The sequence below is a fragment of the Marmota marmota genome, unplaced genomic scaffold (assembly GCF_001458135.2).
Source record: "Marmota marmota marmota unplaced genomic scaffold, marMar, whole genome shotgun sequence".
Classification (NCBI taxonomy): Eukaryota; Metazoa; Chordata; class Mammalia; order Rodentia; family Sciuridae; genus Marmota; species Marmota marmota.
In genome coordinates, this window is record NW_025999990.1 from 13,584,056 (window position 1) to 13,604,667 (window position 20,612).

At 38.0% G+C, this 20,612-nt stretch overlaps 1 protein-coding gene across 26 annotated transcripts in view; it reads left to right on the top strand.

The window, feature by feature from the left end:
* Window positions 1-20,612, top strand: part of Tcf4 (transcription factor 4) — a 348,091-nt gene that overhangs the window by 253,373 nt on the left and 74,106 nt on the right. For 2 of the 26 annotated variants that reach the window (XM_048806179.1, XM_048806180.1), the window contains exon 1: window positions 17,095-17,178. The exons of the other annotated variants lie outside the window; for them this stretch is intronic. In XM_048806179.1, the coding sequence (XP_048662136.1) occupies window positions 17,110-17,178 (69 nt within the window). In that variant the 5' untranslated portion in view covers window positions 17,095-17,109. Of the gene's footprint in view, window positions 1-17,094; window positions 17,179-20,612 lie in introns of those variants that run through there. 26 annotated transcript variants of the gene reach the window in all.

Sequence of the window (20,612 nt, forward strand, 5' to 3'; positions counted from 1 at the left end):
TCTCTTTTAGCCAAAAGGAATTTTTAAAAATATGTATTCCATTCCCACAGCTTGCCAGTTGCCTCTACCATAAGAAAATGCTGAATATGACATCATATCACTAATATGCCCTCTCAGTTGCCAAATATTTTGGTTGTTAGATTTTTTTTTTTTTTTGAGAGGATGGTACTCATAAAATCAAGATCGCTCTGTCACAGGAAATGTATTTATAGGAACTGTTTTAAGGCGTTTATTAAAAACAAATCTGGTGATGTGTATCTCTATTGATTCAAACACTAGAAAGAGGCAAATTGTACATACATTATATTTAGAAAAAATAGCCATTTGGAACACATGCAGAAAGCGTTTGAAACCACGAATGGTTACCAGTTCTTCATTTTAGCTTTGTGAAACAGACAGCAAAGTCCAGTTGTATGTGTTCCCTACAAGGGGCCAGTTCCATACCATTTATAAAAATGCCTTCCTGCATACACTAGGGAAGCAGATTTTTGTTTATTCTACAGTGTGTATTGTACTGGCCCTAATTCTGCATTCAGCGGCTTTTGATTTGGTGCCAGACATCTTGTGGAGATTGTGTATGCCATGCGTTAATTGTTTAAAATGCTTATCGAAAAGACTTTACATTTCTTGAGTTCCATTTGGGGTTTGGGCTTGGACTGTCCCCGGGTTTTTATGTGTATGTGCATGTATGACCAAGTGTGTTCTAACCTGAATTGCTGGAGTGAGCTGGGGTCAGCTATTTGTTGCACAAGTATTCCTCTGAAGACAACATAGCAGTGAATTCCTTTCTTTTTCCCAGTGACAAGTCAATTACTTGTTTAAATTCAGTTTGAACTCTCTGAACTGAGAGAGGCCAGAGGAAGCAGGTTTTCCCTGTGAATAAACAAAAGAAGAAAAATGGAAAATCATTCAAAATTCTGTGAATTTAGGTTGTGGGAAGAACACAATCAAGCGTTACAACAATTCTGATTCCTTCTTTCTGAACTATAGGATTTGTAAGATCAGTTTTCCTCTAACTTCTAGCAAGAGAAATACTATAATCAATGAGATTTTAGGACAAAGAAAAATGTGAATTTTTTTATTACCTTAAGATATGAAGTGTTCCTGTGACCATATCCCAAAACAAATTGTTTTCCTGGTTTCTGTGAAGGACAGGGTCTGCCCTAAAATGTGGACTCCATGAAAGCAAACTTAGAAAATCATAACCTGAGAGCTATCAAAGAGTAAATCTTGAATGTAAACCAGAAGGTATTTTTAAAACTCATCTCCTCCTCAGGTGAGAGTTTAATGAACTTGACCAAATAATTTTTGTGGTTTTTTTTTTTTTTTTTTTTTTGCCTCTTGTCACTAGCAGTTTAAAAACAAGTGAATCCAAATTTCCGCTAAATAAAAAAATTGAAAGCATTACTTCTTACTACAGGAGAGAGGGGGATTTTTTTCCCCCACAGAAAAATCAGTGCAGTTTCTTTCAAGGGTTGTGAATGCAAGCTTACATCAAATTATGCCGCTATCTGTCCTCATTCAGGCCATAAGACTTGTCAGGCATTACCTGGTCTACAGCAAATACAGTTCTTGCCCTAAATTTTGAATTTTGTAACTACTTAGATCTTCACTGAATAAGAATTTTAATAAGTAATTATTTGGTCAAATACCACGCATCTAAAAATATGTAATTCCACAAAGATAAAACTCTGGCAAATGAAATTGAAAACAAAAGTGGCGAAATTTCCTCCTAATGGTAATTTAAGATCACATCATCAGCCTCGCCAGCATGTGCATGTGTTAAACCGTATAGAGAAACCTATAATTATTGTAATTGCTCTTTTTGCTTTATACTAACAAGCTTCAAACCATGTTTCAAACTAGTTGTTTTGAAATAGTTATTTGTCAAGTCATCAAATCTCAGAAAGTAAATGGTAATGAGCTTTCCATGTTTATATTCTGACTGTTGGTCATATTATGCAGCTTTTCAACCCCATAAAGTTCAGAGATGAAAATGGATATTAATTATTTCTGATACTAAGGCCAAAAAATAAAACAACTTTGTGATTCCTGCTTACGATAAAAAAAAAAAGGAACATTTGAATATCAAAATCTCTCAGGACTACATTCTTAGAAGAAAGTTTTCCTCTAGATGAGAGACAAACTTAGTCAACAACCTGAAATTTTTAAAGCAAAAAATTGAAGTAGGAGCTGTTCAGCTTTTTTCCATTTACCACAGGAAGGGCTAATATAAAAAATTAATATTTAAATAACACCAATAATAACATTATTCAGTACATTTTACATATGGCCCTGTTTTTTGAAGACCTCCCAGTGGATTAGGGCAGCCATATATAGGTAGCCACTAGGTTTTAAAGTTTTCAGTAGTATTTCAAGTATGCAAATTGTTTTGTGTATTTTAAAATGATATTTCATACTATTTTCAGCACCATGACTATAAATGAAAGACAAGATAAATGATTGTTTACTTGCTCTTACAGAGAAAAAAAAAATGCTTGGGTCAAAAACTAATGCAGTTTTTCTAGTCCCCACTGATTCAAAAAAATCAAACATATCCAAAGAAAAGCTTCTTTTTTGTGAACTGCTTAGATTGTTGACATACAAAACATTTTAGTTTACCTATCTTAAAATAACAATGAAAAATTTATTTTTTTCTTCCATATTTGATTGCTTAAAACAAAATTGTTGATTTTGTCCTGTAGGTTTAAGCTGATAAAAATTCACCAGATGCTTAATCTTGATATTGTGGTTACATTTTGCTCTCCTGCCTCTGATTAAATTTCCAAAATCCCTGCGTGAGATTCAAGAGATGGCAGTTTGAACATTTTTTGTTCCAGATTTCTTAGGAAGAAAATATAGATCAGTTACATATTTGGTTCACTTTCTTGAATCCCTAATTTCTGGTAGATCTGAACATTTTGAATATAATGTCCATAATCGACAAGCATCCTCTTATCGATAGGTGATGGCATTGTTTCAAGGAGAATTAGGAGGAAGGACATTGGAACAGGGCAAAGAGGAAAAAAGAACTAATAGCTGGTGCAGTCCTTCAATACCTTTCCAAATTATCTACAGGAAATCGTGCTGAAGAATCGTTTGTTTCCTGTTCCACTATAAATGTGGTTTGCATTACATCCCTATTTTCTTTTTTTGTTGTTGTTGCTGTAGCTTTGTTGCTTTTATTTTACTATTATTACCAAAATTGTACTACTATAGAGGCTTGAGAATAAGTGGTTTTTTTACCTTTATATTTTAAATCGTTTTATCATCATTTGTAGACACTGTCATATTTCATTATTATGAATGATGTGTGGGTGTGTTTTCAAGCCTCCTTCAAACTTCTATCACTGCTATGCCTGTAAGAGAAAAAAAAAATGTTATAATATCATTGCTGTTTGGCCATACACGTGTCAGCAGCTCACCATGAGGAGATACCTTAAAAGAAAAAAAAAGCAGGACTTAATTTCTGATCCCAGTGAAAATATATGGGTTTAAGATAGGGTTGTGATCATTTTAAAAGTGGTTCAAATTAAGATTTACTTTTACCTTAGGAAGAAAATGAAGTAGAAACATTTGTTCTGCACAGCAAACAGAATGCATTTCTTGTTGTACTTAAGAATTCCAAGGCACACACATGAAAGAACACACCCACTGGAATTTTTCCCCTCCAATATTATCAGAATTAACAAAAACTAATTTTTCATAATCAACATAATTGAAAAATAATTTTAGATTTGCCTTTTTCAGGTTTTGTACGTTTGATCAGATTTTCATGAGCCATTGATAGTTCAGTCATAATTCTGAGGTAACACAAAATACAATTACATGTGCTAAAAATTATTATGTACTAAAATAATGGAACTGTGTTTATAAAATATTTATAATGTGTTTAGAAAGTCAACGTAATCCTTAAAAAAGCTGAAAAGCAGGGAAAATAATGAATAGCGGCAAAATTGGAAGAGATACTTTTATAAAATAATTGTATTTTGTAGAGTGAAGCAGTCTGTTGCAAAGTTATAGGTGGGATTTTCAGAAAAGTTCCTTCTTGTGGACTTTCTAACATTTGAAAAGCCATAATCCATTTGTACATTATCACATCAAGTTTAACAGTTGTTACTTTTTATTAAGCAAAACCAGTGTTTTCTTCTGTAGAACAGTTCTTCAGGTTTAATTTACTGGTTTGGAGATTGAAAATGGTTTGAGAATTATGTATTACTTGACCTAAACTTTGGTAAACTTTTTTTTTTTTTTTGCAACACTGACAATCCATGAATCAGTTTCCAAACTGCAACCTTTTATTTGCAGGTGTATTTATAACACAATAGGATAATCTGATTTGAATTTTTAAGTTCCTATTTCTGATATTTTTGTTTTAAATTCTGCATTGCTTTGATTTCATCCTGATTTTATTCAAATTTCATCTTCCTCATTTCTTAAAGAAATCTGTACAAAGTAATCAGCATTTTATTCAAATTGACTTAAAAGGAACATGACATCTCCAATATTTTAAAAGAACCCTTTAAACTCACCCTTGCTCCCTCCCTCACTAAGAGTGGGTCACACCTGAGAAGTCAGGGGGAGCGGTGTAGATGATGGTCTAATTTCAGGCTTCACCAAAAAAATGCAGGATTTGGCTGGCTGGCATCCTCCGGGGACCCAGCGCGGTGCTTTCCTGGAGACCAAATTACACTCATCTCGAGAGAGGGCACATGGAGGTAATTGGTGGGACAGAGTGGGGAGAGTTGAATTCCAGCTGCTTGCATTGTAGCTGACCTGAAAATGAGTAGGGGATGTTAACAGTGGAGGCTAACATTGACTTGGCTTTTTCACCTCCACAAACCTAAGGGTGAGAATTATAGAGTACTGGATGACTACACCAATAATGATCCGTTCAAGTGGGAATTGCTATGTTGAGAAAAACTCTCACACCATTTTAAAAATAGTTGATGTCTTTACCAACCACAGTTCTATTACTGTAGCCCAATAAAGTTTATCCACAGTATGGAAGCACTCCTTGTTTTTATTGTCAGCCATCGAGCAAGTGTGCCTTGGATTCTCACCTCTTTGGTTACCATTTTAAAATGCTCATAATGAAAGACATTTGGAAGGCACTGGAATCCCATCTCTAAGAACTGAACAAAACATAAAAGTGGTCTGGACTCCCTTTTCCCTAGAATGTGTGTTCCTTTTTTCTTTTCTTTCTTTTTTTTTTTAAAGGAGAATAATGCTGTATTACTCAATGGCTTTTCTAACAAATAAAGCAAATTAAATTGATGTTACATGCATATTTAAACCCCATCCAGTTAAGTACTGACGTGATTAAAATAATCAAATGTATTACTTAAAAAATTAAAAAGGATAAATTCTGTACCCCATTATTTTATTGACTTTTAAATATAAATTGCAGAAATGTTTACATTCCTAATGGCATTATTAAGCTAAACTGACAAATCAGAGGAAAAAAGTTGATTGGCCAGCACATTATTATTTCTGCACCTGTTATTACAATTCAGAAGAGGAGGCTGAGCTGTACAGGAGCAGGGCGGATGCTGTTTTTCTTAGGCTTCCTTTGTGTGATGTGGGGGTTGGGATAAATGTTTAACAAGTGTAGTTTCACTTTGTAGTGCCTTTTTGTGTGTTGATGTGATTAAAAGACTACAGTGTTTTTCATGTAGCTTTGAAATTAATATGCAAATAATAGGGGATGGTAAGGCTTTCCAATACCTGCTACACCAACCCTCCCTGAACAGAATGGAGGGATGTCAGCTTCCCACTAGAAGTAGTTTAGTTACAAAGACTGCCAACTTTCCATCTTTCTCCTGTGAATGTATATGGGAAAGAGGGAGGACTAATGATCTGGGTTGAAAATACTTTAGATTTTTATTTTCTGCTTACTTACCGCCCCCCCCCCCCCAGAGGAGTTGTGTAACATTGCCAATGCTTTGGTTAAAATTGTGCTTTTCCTTTATTTCCTCCTTGTCTTAATCATGCAATATCATTTTTCAAACATTTGAGCCCTGATTCTCCCAGTATAGTTCAGGTGGCAATAATGGTTTTTTTTTTTTTTTTAAATATAAGTCTAGAATTTCTTGGGTGTTCATTGTCCACAGTGAAGTTCACACACACCAACTTAAACTTTGTCAACCAGTGGATGAATAATGCCCTATTCTTGCTTTTTTTTTTTTAAAAAAAAAAAAAAGGATTTTGAAGAATGTCATTTCATTCTTCAAAATGTAATGGCATTAGGTTTGGATCAAGAGGGCAGAAAGGATCTTTATTTCATCTCATCCATAGGTTTGTTTGAGCTTACAAAGAAATAGGTAAAATGCCATCCCCCCACCCACTGGAAAAATGCTAGTTCACACTGTTCGTATGGGTTCAGACCTTGTCCTGTGTAATAATTTGAATTCTCAGACTTTAATAATACTTAATGTGTAGCATGGATTCCACTTAATCTCCCCCTGTCTTCACAGCAAAATGTTTACATAAATGAACTCTCAATTTTGATAACAACTATTTAGCTTAGTCCTCCCAGAGTTAATACTCTTTCCATAATTAAACATGTTCCACAGTTGCCATAGGAGTACATCTTAAAAATGATGTTCTTCTCTGTTCTTTTAAGCCATCTGTTGGCTAGGTCAGCAAAGAGTTGGGAGCCTGACTTTATTTTAAAGCAAATAAGTTATTATTCTACCATTGTTTTAGAGATTTAGCTTCAGAGGGAATAAAAGATAAAATTCCATCGTATTTTCATTTTGATACATTTGCAGCAGAAATTTATATGCTCAAATTAGTTATTTTCAACTCATGACAGCTGTGATATTTAAAATGATCACAGCTGTTGTGACTTAAAATTGATTTTCTATTAACACCTGAGAAAAAGACCTGTGCAGTATTAAAAACTTAAATAAGATAACTGTAAAATTAGATATGTTGATGGGAATCTGGTAATCCTGCTTCCCAAAGTTTACAGGAGGCACTAAACTTCATGGATGATTCTAGGGAATAAGCTAAAACTGCTGGGAAATCGGTGTGTGATTATTAAATGCATTTACCTCTGAAAGGACTCATGTAATAGCAGATCCTCTTGGCCCAACTTGACAGTGTCAGTTTTGCTAATAAAACCTTTCAGGATTCAGTTTACTTAATTAACCCCACAAAAGATGACTTAGATGAATCATTATGAGAGCCTAACCTCTGAACTGTGGAAGCTGTGTTACCTTTCAGATATGACATTGAGAAATGCAAAACCCACTAAATTGTTCCTTATGGAGGAAGTTTTGGTTTTATGGCTCTTTTCGCCATCATTTTTAGATTTTGAAAAAAAGAAAAACAGATGAAAAAGGAGAAACAAATTATGCCTAAGTAGTTTTAGACTAGTACTTGTTTTTGGAGTCTTTAATACATTTATAACATTCACTTTGCAGATTCATTTAACCTGTTTTAAAGTGAGAGGGTGAGTTCTCAGTTCGGTTGTTCTGTTTAGTTGTTTACCCTCTCAGGAGGATCAATATTGGAATCTTGCTTCTGACAATAGATGACCTGACTAGTACTGCAACCAATCTAACAAAAATAGGCACTTTCAGATATTGAGATATTGTTACGTTTTGAAGCAGATAGTGTATAAAACATAGAGCTGGCCTGATGTGGAATTATTTATGGATGATTGTGCCTTCTCAGATGCATTGCCAATAGGGAGCTATGTAGATTAAACTCTTTGGCTGGTCCTAGGCTTTTTACCTGTGTAACTCAATCAGAATTGAAAGCATGACAGGTTTTATGATGATAAATGTATGACCGGATCAGAGAAAGTACGAATGGGTGGGTGGGTGGGTAGATGGATTGCATAACTAGACAGTAACAGATAATGCCAATAATTTATTACTCAAACTTGCTTATTCGTCAAAATTTTGTACACAGTGTATTATTTTGTTTATTGCAAATAGGTCAGAACAAGTTAGTTGAAAATAATAAATATTTTCCATCATATAATCAAAATTACTATAGAGAAAGTTGTAAAACTTCCAGAATGAACATAGACTACCTATTTCAAAAACAGAGGCCAGGACTGCTGAGTAGCATCAGATCACCAGGTCAAAATGTCACATACTAAGGGTCCATGGGTATAAAATATTATTTCATTGTTAGCTGAAGGAAGATACTTCTAGAGGTGGCCATTGTCTGTATGAAGACTTAAGACAAAGTGGACATTTGTTGCTGACAGACTCTGATTACAGAACAGTGGTGCCCCCAGGGGACATATGGCAATATCTGGAAACCATTTTGGCTGTCACAACTGTCGGGGTGGGGATGAGAAGGCAGTCACTACTGGCCTGAGGGTCTGGAGGCTGGGGATGCTGCTAACCCCCTCTGGTGCACAGGAGTGGAGCTGAGGTTGAGAAATTCTGCTTTAGAAGTGATATCTCGACCTCAATCATTCATCCTGTCAGTGTGAGCAACTTACAACTCACCTTTCCTTTCCAAGCAAATTCCACTTATTTATCTATCTATCTATTTATTTATTTATCTTTTTGTTTATTTATTTATTTATATCTGGTTTAGCATTCCATATTGTCCAGGTATTTCCACCATTTACCATGAAAATGTGAGATTTTGTTTGCATCATTATAAATATAGTACATTATTTGTGAACCAATTGGAATGGCTTCAAAGCAGCTGTTAGAACATGTTGAATCAATAACATACATTTCTCCATACCCTAAATATACATTTACATCTTACCTCTTAAAATGCTGTGAACTCTATCAGTATAACTGTTGATTCTTCTGAATCATCACAAAAGAAAACATCTATTACCCTTTTCCCCCCTAAAGGACAGGGAGGAAAAAATGAATTAGCATTAAGAAGCTAATTAATAATTATTGAAGTATTTGGAGGAGCATTCAGGACACTGTCTGAATCATCATTAACTATATTATGTACATCAAGAAAATATTAAAAATTAAAGCCAACATTAAAAACCCTCTTTTCAGCTTTCCTATTAATGCAGCTTCTTTCCCTTCTCACAACTGGAGACCTCACTTCCTTCCACTTCCCCTCCATGTGTGCTTCCCCTCAATGCTGGATAGCTCCTGGCAGTGATTTGGAAAGTGATTTTGAGACCCCAATTGCCTTCCCTAGCCCCCCGTGGAGGAAGGTGGCAGGATCTGGTGACAGAGTCTTCCACCTGCCAACTTTTAGAACCCAGCAGCACACCTCACTTCTTAGATGCCAAGGTTTGGAGAGATTGCCAAGTCTGACAGTAACTTGTGCCACTCTTCAATTTCCTCCCCAGGCTATACAAGGTTCTCCAAGGTTTGATCAGAGTAGAGATGGCAGCCGGGCATAGGAATGGCAGCTCTGATTTTCAGTGTATCTTTGTGCACAAACATGCTTTCACTTATTGCTTAGCCCATTAGCTAATGGAATTTCAATTTCTTCCTACAAGCATCCTCCGACTCTGGTGTTTCACTCTTCCTGATTCCCGGTCCAGCTTGGTGCTGTGCAGTTCTAGTAAAATCACATTGCTGTCTATAGGTCGACTTTGTGCACCACGTCTATGTGCATTTTGTAAGTTTGCACCATGCTCACATTTATTTTGGTCTCTTTTTCACTTTTTGTTGTGCACAGTTATCTGTACTTAGAGTGAGCAACTGAAAAAAAAAACTTAGTTTTTTGTGTGCTAGGCAAGTGATAAAGATTACCCTTTTTGTGATTATTTCTTTTGAGTATTTCTGTTTCTTCTGCACAGTCTTTTTAAGTTTTCAATTTAAGTAAAAGGTGTTTGTTTGTTTTAGAGAGTATTGACGTCACTTTCAATTTTTATCAACCACTGATTGATTATTGATTATCTGTGTTGGATTCTCAGTATGAACCTAAGAATGATTTTAAAACAAAAACTTGCTTTTACTGTGACTTTTCTTCAATGACTAGGAAAGTGGTTTATAGCCAGAATAAAACTTACAGTAAATCCTTTTTTTTTTTTTTTTTGGTACAGGGGATTGACCTCAGGGACACTCAATCACTGAGCCACATTTCCAGCCCCTTTTAAAATTTTATTTAGAGACAGGGGTCTCACTGAGTTGCTTAGGGCTTCACTAAGTTGTTGAGGCTGGCTTTGAACTTGCAGTCCTTCTGCCTCAACCTCCTGAGCCACAGAGATTAAAGGTCTGCACCACCAGGCCCAGCCACAGTAAATCTTTTATTGTAGTAATGATTAATATTCAGTAAAATACATTTGTTAGCCTCTGTTTTTCCCAAACTTTTTCTCAAGCACTTAATGCAATTGTTACTGCACCCAGGAAGATTGGTGTTCCAGATGTTGTTATCCAATTTTACAGGCTAAGTCTGCCCTGCCCAGACTGTGGCCACTAGCCACACCTGGGTTTTGCTTCTTAAATGTAAATTAAATGCAATCAAATAAAATTGAGAAAGTTCACTTACATTGCACCAGCCACATTTCAAGTGCTCAGTAGTCACATGTGGTCAGTGGCTTCTCTATTGGACAGCATAGGTCAGAGCACCTTTGCCTCCTTGCAGAAAGTTCTATTGGGAGGAGCTGATCTGGGAGATGGAGATTACATAACTAGCTCAAAAATCTTATCAATCATAACAATCTGTAGTCTTTTCTGCCATCTATTCTAATATGATATTTTTGCACTTTCCTTACCTGTATAGTCAGCAAACATGCTTCCTTTATGCCATTTTAGGGTTTGCTCATCTCAATTTTATTTGCCCCTTTTTAGTTTAAATTTGGAGCTTGATTTGGACAAACTATTCCAGGACCCAGCTCTTTGCTTGTCTGCACACAGTGGGGAGCCTGAATCTCCTCCCTCTGAATTAGCCAGTGAGATCCACCAGGAGAAGGGACCGTGTCTTCAGGCATCTTTGTGCACCTGTCAGCCCACATAAATACCCAAGAAATGTTTATGTAGCCAAATGAGTGAAACCCTTGTTACCTGACTCTATGGAGTTAGGTAAGACCCTTGAGTAGAATTCTACCAGGGCTGTACTGCTAAAAAAGTGTTTCATTTATGTAAAGTTAAATAATACATCGTTATTCATGTAATTCAGATAGTTCTTTATAAGAAAAGGAAATTTCCACCCATCTTATCCTTAACACTCATTTAATCCCTAGCCAGACTTTGCATTGTTTTAAATTCTGTCATATCTTACAACAAGCTGGTGTGCATTGTGAGGACCTAATTTACCCTGTATTTTTCCTCAATGATTAGCCTAACAGGATGCATACAAGGGTGCTTGAATAATATTTGTTGATGAACCAATAACTATTACAACTTCTTAATGTTATTTTTCACAAGATTCCTCCTATCCAAAGGAACACATAGTATTTATTTGTAGTTTACTTAACTAAGCACCTAAATATGCAGTACTTCTCATTCCCTGTGTCACAGAATTGGGAAAGGTGCCTAGTTAATATTGATGGTGTCAAAGACCACGTTCATTCATATCATACCTGCACAGTCAAAACTTCACTGATTATTTTTCAGGGATAAGTGTAGGTGGCATGGATGCTCTAGACCTAGGATATTGTTAAGCGCTGAGAATGAGTATCTTGCCTCTCTACTATGTGAATAGGTGAGATAATTGCAGATTTTTCCCAGTGAACCTCCCGTTGGTGCAGATTAGGCACCCCGAGCACCGGGAACCCACAATGGCACACTCTGGCAGATGCTTTCTCCTTGGGCTCCTAATGGTATACACAGGCCGTCATTTCTCTTGGTAGTAATTATGGTGTTAAGAGGCATTTGTGTCCTCTGCACTCTTTCAGCGTGTACCATGTTTAGTTCCTGTTATGCAAATACCACTTTAAACTTAGAAATGCCAATTTGCATTAATATTTTGGTTTCATATAGCTAGCTATTGCATTTCACAAACAAGTGCATTTTAATGAGTGCTGGCAGCATTTTTTTAAAAAAAAGGTTATTCATTAAATACCATTGTAGAAAATACAGTACTTGGTTGCCAAAAAATCGTTAAAACAAAATGTAATGTGTGTTGAGGCCACAAGGATGCTCCTCTTTAAGAGAACGTAGCCCTTATGGCATTCATTGCTATGAGAATTGATGCTATTCATGCAGGCATGGAAGAAGGGTCAATTAATACAGAAAGGACTAATATACCATTGACATGTGGGTTTTTTTTTTTTTTTTAATTTAAGCCTGTTTTACTTTTGAGATTTGTAAGAAGACCATAGGGCATTCACCTGTGAGTTAATATGTAGGGCTTTTAATAGTCATGAACACCCATGTTATAAAGCAGTGTATTCCTTAAATCTTACATTTTGATGTTAAATCTTCATGTGGAATTTTTTTCTTGTTTTATGATTTTTTTTTCCTCCTTCTTGAGATTCTTTATCAGAATTATGAGGAGGAAAAAAAATTGATGGGGCATGTGTGGGAAAATAAAAAATTTGCAACTGGATTTTCAGAAATAAACTATGTTAACACATGGACTTTTATGCTGCTGCCATGGTTGTCATAGCTGAGGTCCCTAATTATAATGAGCTTTTCTGGTGGTGTTATTGCAGTTGTTCTCCCCCCACACACACCCCCTTAACTCACTCTTCCCAGAAGGAGAGTTCCAAGCCTTTGAAAATTCTCATGATTTTGCAAATCCACTCTATTTTTGTCTAGAATACAGGAAAGTTAAAACTGGCTGGTATGATGCCATGGTTTGAATCCAATTTTAAAGCAACCCTTTGCAACCCAGGGAGTGAAGCTGACATCTTTGTATCTGTAATGAAGATAATTATACCTGCAAGGTGACATCACTAGCAAAGTAACAAACACTCTTGAAAACTGAGTCCCTGGTCTTCTCTGAATTCTGTAGACCATTTTTTTTTTTTTGGCATTTAACACCAGACACCTCTTTCATGCCTCTCGTTTGAGAAGTTGCTTTCAGATGAATTTACTAAAGCTGACTGACACAGGGTTAAATTAATTCTTTTCTTTATTACTCAAAGTGATACAGACCTTTCTTGGACTAATGTAGCTTAATTAGTGGTCAATTAAAACTGAACATTGCTGAATTGAAGTTCTTTGATCAAACTCCCTGGCATGGGCTCTCTTTCTTTAACTAGCCACCATCTTGAATTCATTTGGAATCAGTAGTATAAACAAGTTTAAAACTGGTTCTTTTATAAGAAAGTCAGCAGGCTTGTATAGCTGTGGTTTCTTTTTTTACTTCTGTAGGCGGCAATTCAAAGGCATGCTAAATGAAAACAGTACTACACCCTGAAAAAAATACATTTTTAAAAGTAACAGTAAGTAGTCAGAAAACAGCCAGTATACCCTTACCCCTTTATTTTAGAGAGAAGATAAATTTATCTATCACTAATTAATAATCAACCTCCCGATTTCAGTGGTTGCTTTTGCTGCTACCTAGAAGGATAAAAGAAAAACTCCTACCTTCCCTAGAGAAGTCCACAGTTAATATTAAAAAGTGAAACAAACACAAACCAAACCAACCTGTTGTTGGGAGGAAGGGGGAGGGACACCGCCACAGAAATGGGCACCGTTACCCCTGAACTCCTGGGATAATGTTTCATTTTTCCCCCCCTTTGGGTTTGGGATGAGATACTACTTCATCTGCTTGTTGATTTCATCATTTATCGTAGAGGGCCTCGTTGCGTTAGTATGAGGACTGATAACGGTCTATTCTGCATAGAGATCACTTGGTTAAAGTGCATGGTGCTTTTGCTAGAATTTGGGTGAATTTATGAGGGAAAAAAAAAGAGGAGGTGGGCAGGCTGGGAGGCGGGACAGAAGGAGTCACTAAGTAGCTGTAAGTAGATCAGCCTCTTCTATCCAGTGACCTGTCTTAATATTTAAAGTGTGTATGATGTTCTTGTCTAAACACAAATTGATACCATTCAGTAAGCCTGGTTTTAGAAAGCTTAACAGCCTGAAAAAATACCATAGCTGGCATTCAGTTAGTGCTACATACTTTAAAGTATTAATTAAAACTGGCACTTCTGTACTAGAAATAAAAGTAATAGATTAGGTTTAAATAGATAATTTGTTTAGTCCATAAATGACTTCATCTGACTTTTGGAGTTATCACAGAGTGAGAAGAAAGGGGGAAATTTTGGAAATGACCAGGTACCACTCCCCCCCACACCCCTAAAATGACAAGATTTTTGTCGTTTTCATTACTTATATCCAAAAATTATAGTTATAAACTGTAATTAAAATTAAAAACTTCATCCCTTGACAGAAAGAGAAATTGTTTATAGACGATGTGCCTTTCAGCGTTCTATCTCTCCTTCTCCCTAAAGGGCTGATTAGGGAGAATAATTGGGGATGATAGCGGGAGGAAGACGACAATTCCATTTAATTAAAGATAATTTATTTTACTTTAAATTGGTGATGTCCCACATGAATAAGAGTAGATTTAGCAGATAGATTTATTAATGGGTACTGACATCTCGGTTGACAGAAAAAGCAAACATTTTCTTTCCTCCTTGTTTTTATTGCATCTCAGCACCTGAAACTGCTGTCACCCTGCTTCCTTTGCTGCTTGACGGAGCTGTAGACTTTTCCACCAAATATGCAATTACTGGTTTATCACTGAAACCAACTGGATCCTCTCCTGAGTTTAAAACCAGGCCAGGAGCTTGAAAGGCTGTTCAGGCCCCCAGGACTAACACTACAAATGGGCTCTTCTCAAATGGCATTTCCTTGACGGATACTTACTGTATCGAATTCTGGGTGGTTTCAGCATTTGGTCCCAAAAGGACCATGTCCTTTGGTCTTAGGCAAGGTGCCTGCATTTTTATTCATTTAGGGGCATCTGTACCTTGAATACCACAGACAAATGCAGAGTATCCCAGAAATATCCTCTGTACTACCTAGGTTTATTCCTGACAAGCAGTTGTTTAGAAATTAAGACCCTTTGGTGGTATTTTTATTGTTGTCTCATGCAATTTTAAACAGATCTGGAAGTTATGGAAAATTTTTTTAAAGTTAGAAAGTCAGTTCAGAAAATACACGCCATTGTTTTCATGTAGTCTTCTCAGCCTGTGATGGTTTTTTTAAACAGTATATCTTTAGCAAAATGTTTAACTCTATTGCTCCTAAAAAAACTTTCTTGATGCTTTTGACAAACTGTTCTGTTTTTCTTATATCTGTTTGCTCTCTATTCTGTTGTGTTTATACCTCATAACACCACCTTCCTATGTTCTTTATGTTTTCTGTTGCTTGGTTGTTTCTGTATTCTTGCCTAGTATTTTTCTTTCGCGACATCGTTTTCTTCTTAAATGAAATTCAAACCCTTTGGGCATCTTTTCCTTCACGAGCTTCTCCTGTTCTACCCACAGTTTCCTCTGTTCACATCAGCCCTGTACTTTGACTTATAGTTATTTTTCTTAGTGCCTTTCTGCTCCACTTTTCATATACACATCCTTTATTCCAATACTCTTTCCTCGTCTCTTCAGCTTTCTGTGGTGTGTCTTTCCAGCTTTATTTAAAAAATTAGCCCACATCACCAGTGTTTACACAGTCAAGGGGGAAATGAGATTTTTCTGTTCTTTTTTTGGGTCTGGAGATCATGGTGGAGTTTTGATTTTATTTTAAGCCAGATGGTTTTATTTTATCCTGTTCTGCCATTTCACTATTCCAAGTTGATGTTAGATCAGTGGTGATGTTTTTCAAGGATTAATTTTTATTAAATCTTGATTTTCATGTTGTGTTAACCTTCCTCTCAGCCACAAGCATCTTATTATTCCTTTTATCTGTCCATTTAACTTGTTGATTTTAATAACCTGGTCTCTCTGGCCCCCTTTTTTTTTTATCCTTGATTTCCTGCCACTTTCATCCATCTCTCTTTATTGCTCTGTATCCTCACTTCACCTTCTATCTTGTCTTATTCTGTAATTGTGAAATCCATGATGCTTTCCCCAAAATTCTGCCAGAAAAAAAAATGCTGGGAAAGAGGAAATTAGGAAGGAGGGTGCAAGTAGTGATCCTTGCTGAGCGCTGGGGAAGTTTGCTTTCAATTCTGCTAGTATTTTTCCCAAAGTTGCACAGTCCTGGTTCTGGGTAGAAGTAGGAACATGAAGGGAAGAATTCACACTAGACTCAACTTGATCCTTCCCTTGAGGGAAGAAACCCTACATAGGAATTTTCAAGAGGGAAAGCAATCCTCTATTTATAGCAAGTAAACTTAGTTATACCTGTTGGCCAGTAGACTGGATCAGGTGTGTGTGTGAGTGTGTGTGTGTGTGTGTGTGTGTGTGTTTAAGCAGCAGCATCACCACCAAGATGGGAGGTAGGAGAGGAGAGGGCCATCTGTGGACAGCTACCATTGCTGTCAGTGAGCTTTACATGGCCCCTGCTGGCCAGGAGAGAAACAGGTACCTGGGTCAAAATAAAGACATACCCAGTAGCATTGATCCCATCTTTCCTCTCCCACTTGCAAGCTATTTTTCTTTCTTTTCTACCTCTTCTGCTATTTCCCCCACAAGTTCTTTGGCCATTTCCAAACACCTTCAAACCTTTTCCTCTACTTTTTTACTTTGCTGCTAATAGTCAAATACTTTAAAATCCCTTTAAAATTGGAGGCCATGCCTGACCACAGCGAAAATCTGGATGGGATGCTCTTGTTGACTATGCTTTCTGTAGTAGCTTCTGTATCCCTAGGAAAATATTTAAAAAAAAATGTTGAGAAACAAATACATAAAAGAATAACTGCAGTATTCCAAACTGGAAAGAGCACTTCTTTGATTCTATAAGAGAGAAGCCTCCTCTAATCCCAGGAAGTAAGAGGCTCTGGGAGAGGCAGAGGGAAGCTACTCAACATGGTCCTGAAGCTCTGGAGCCAGGGGCCTGCCTTGCACTTGGTCATTTGGGTGACTGGGTTTGTCCCACCTCCCCTCCGTCATGCCCTCCTCCCAGCCTCCTACTAGGCCCTCCCACCCCCAGGCCAGCAACAGGCCTTGCAGAGACATCTGTGGGTCTGGAATGAAGTCGCTTTGCTCCCTCCCATGGTGAATTCTGGGCTGTGGTCCTGCTTGCTCCTTGTCTGTCAGATTGCAATCCTGATGCTGTCAGCCATGTCTGACCAATCAGCAAACAACACCACAGGATGAAATTTAAACAATGCAGATGCTCACATCCAGGGTTATGTTGCCTGGACCACGAAGGGAGAGCAGAGGTAAGGTCAGAGTCTCCCCAGAGTGGCCTCTCCCAGCCTGCCCGGCTGCACACCTCCTGAGCTGCACTGTGCCGCTTCCACTTCAGTGTGACCATCTGCTCTGCCCTGCCTCTTTCTTCCCTGCCACTCTCCAGAACTTTCGCTTTGATCGCTGTTCTTGTGACTCTGCTGCCTTCATTGATTCACATCTCGCCCTCTTGGCTTGGTGCTGTCATTATGAATCCTTGCTGAGGTCCTTGGAAAACACCACCTCGTCCAGGTCTTCTTTGGCCATGCTTATGGCAAGGCAGGACTGCTGCGGAGCCGAGCAAACGTAGGGTTTTAGTAGGCCTTACTAATTCTCCCTCTGCGGGACAGTGGAATTTATCTTTAAGTTGTTGTGACCATGGGTTTTCTTTCTTGCCACTGAAATGAATTGTAAATTGAGCTTAAACCATCTTATTTTGGAAACATTTTACTTTGAAAAATATACATAAATGCAGCCTAAATGAGGACGAATCAGCCCATCCTGAAGAACTGGGGGGGGGGGGAAGGAAAAAGGGTTGGTGTCTGTCCCCCTTCCAAGAGCTGCCGGTGTCAGCTCACTAGGTTACTGCTGGCAGAACAAAGTGACCGTCATCCTCTGTTCCTCTGTTTTGAGTATTTAGTTGATCCTTTTATAACGTCGAGTGTTTACAGGGTTCTGGACTCCCTAGTCCCATCTGGAAAATATTTAAACTTCATAAGATCTGTAAGACTGAAATATCACATATAATGGGATAGGCAGAAGGAAGAAAAATTAGACCCATTGCGTGTGTTTAGAATAAGTCGTTGTTTGTTCAGAAGCGGCTGCTAGAGGAATTGGAACAAATAGCTGTGTGTGGTGAATGGTTTGGTCCAGAGCTGTACATTTCACCACAGAATGAGCCTTGGTTTGTAAAACTGACATTCTGTTGTGACTTCCAAATCCAAACAAATCTCTGCAAATTTCTGCCCGATCGAGTTAATAAGAAAATATATACATGCAGAGGCGAGAGCCGTATGCTACTTGCAGTTCTGTCAGTGTCGGTGGAAACAAGAGACGGATTTTACCTACTGTATTACATTCAGCCAGCATCTGCCAGGACCTCCAGCTCAGTGGGTTTGCTTGGTTGGTTTTTTTTTTTTTTTTCCTTCTATGTGAACAATAGGATGCAAAAAGATACCCAGGCCAGGAGAGCAGCAAATACAGGATTGGGGTCACTTTTCTTCTAATTGCCTTATAATTGGGGAGTGGTTTCCCCTTTCCCACTCTCTCACTGGCAGCAGGAGAAGAAGACAGATGTGGCTTAGCAGGAATGAGCCTTCTCCAGGCCGGATGTGCTGTGGGGCCAGTGGTGGTGGTGGGGGGGGTCATTCCTGGCTATAGGCCTGTGATCTGCTTCACACCTGTGCTCATTTTCCCCCATGATCAATGACCTTGTATTAACCCGGAGTGACCTTTCACCCTCGCCTGGTATCTGGGCTGAGCTCTTGGCTAGTGGACCCTGCTTTCCTTCTGATTTACAGGTGGTTACTGGAGCCCCATACACTTGTTTTTCATGGTGCGCAGTGCACTTAGCAGCCCGGCAAGACCTGCAATTTCATCCCTCTCAAGGGGCCGAGAAGGGGGTGGGGAGTTGGGGGTGCAGGGAGAGAGGTTGCTGTTTGCATGTGCTTTTCTATTTTGTGGCTCATATGGTATCAATTACCATTTGATGGCAACGCCAGGCCTGAGGCCCTTTGCATGTTTGTCCTGTGAGAAAGATCTGGAAGAACCGACATATGGTTTTGATTGCCGCAATTGCAGGTTGATAGAATGAGCACAGGGGTGAGGTGGGTGGGTTTTCCTTCCGGCCCTTTCCACTCTTGGTTGCTAATGTGCTTCGCTTGTGGAACTGGTCTTTTCATCATCCCACCCCTCCCTACCTTCCCCCCCCCCAAACCAGCTCCCTACCATTCTGCATTCCCTGCCCCCGCCTCCTCTGTATGTCCAAATCACCGGCAGAAACATGTGGCCCACATTAAGGACCTTCAATTAAAACAAACAAAAAAAATTGTCCACTCGTCTAGTAAAATCCCAGAACAGGTCAGTCCAACAAAATGATCAGAAGTATACTAAAGTTAAAAAAAAAATGGGGGGCAGGTTCCCCCCAGAAGCTCAGGACATGTTTTTAAATGGCTATTAGTTCAGGTTGTTAAACATTGAAATGATGCTGAAAAATCGTAGTGATAGAGATTAGCGTGCGTGCGTGCGTGCGTGCGTGTGTGTGTATGTGTGTCTGTGTTTCATGTAACAAGATAGCTCTTGGAATTTGAGTATACGCTGCATAGGGGCAGGAGGATGATGTGAAGGAGATCTTTGGGGTTCTATCTTCTCTTGATCTTGGGCCATAGGTGGAAAGGTGCATGCGGGGTGTGTCTCCTTTCCCTGAAGAAGAGAGATGTTGGAGACACATCTCCCATACACAGTGACTTCTCTCCTGCTAATTTTGTGACGGTAGGGGTTACCCAGGAAGTGGCTCCTCATTACTGCTGCTCAGCAGGATTGCATCTGTGATATGCCAAGGCAAGTGCTAGTAATGGAGAACACAAAGGCGAAGAGGAGAGGAACATTATGACATGTTTAATGTTGCTCATGAAAATTTTTCTTTCAAAATAACATTTTTCTATAATGCTTTCAAATTTACATGTCTTGTAATCTGGTCTACAGATGGGTAGCCCATAAGTCTGTTAATTTTTTCTCTTCAACTATTGCATTTCAATATATTACTCACAATTAGGTTATATTACTTGAAAAAAAAATAACGTGGCATTTTGCAAGCAAATGTTGCAATGAACATCTCTTTTAAACTGAAAACCAGCAAACCAGGACCAAACAAAAAGTAAAAAACTTGTCCCTACAAAAAGAAAAAAAAAAGTGAAATGAGTTATTGGTACAACCATGGAAACCTAATAGAAGTATTTGACACATTTCTTCTTCATATTTGTTTCCATACTGGAGCTGATCTTTAATCGAAAAGTAGTAAAAACCTTAACTGGTTGAGAGGTGACTGTAGGTAAGACTAAAGGAAACCAACCATATTTTTACAGTGGTTCCTGACTAAGTCTTAATATTTGTCCAAGCCTGTATTTTCCCCCCAAGTCTTTCCCATTATAATATATACAGGTTGCTTTTGTTAAATGATTGTGTCTCTTTTAAAAAACAGTACTGATAGTGGCTAAATTTTTGCCATTTCCTAATTTTCCTACAATTGAATCGATGTCCTCTAGGAAATATTTGAATTCAGAGCGACTACCAATCAATTAATTTACTCTAGTCACAATTGTTTTAATAGTGGCTACTTAGGTATTTGACTTGGATTTCATGTGCACTTATGTATAGCCTCATATCACCATTAGGTTTATTTGCTGAAGACTTGGCATTGCTATTAGCT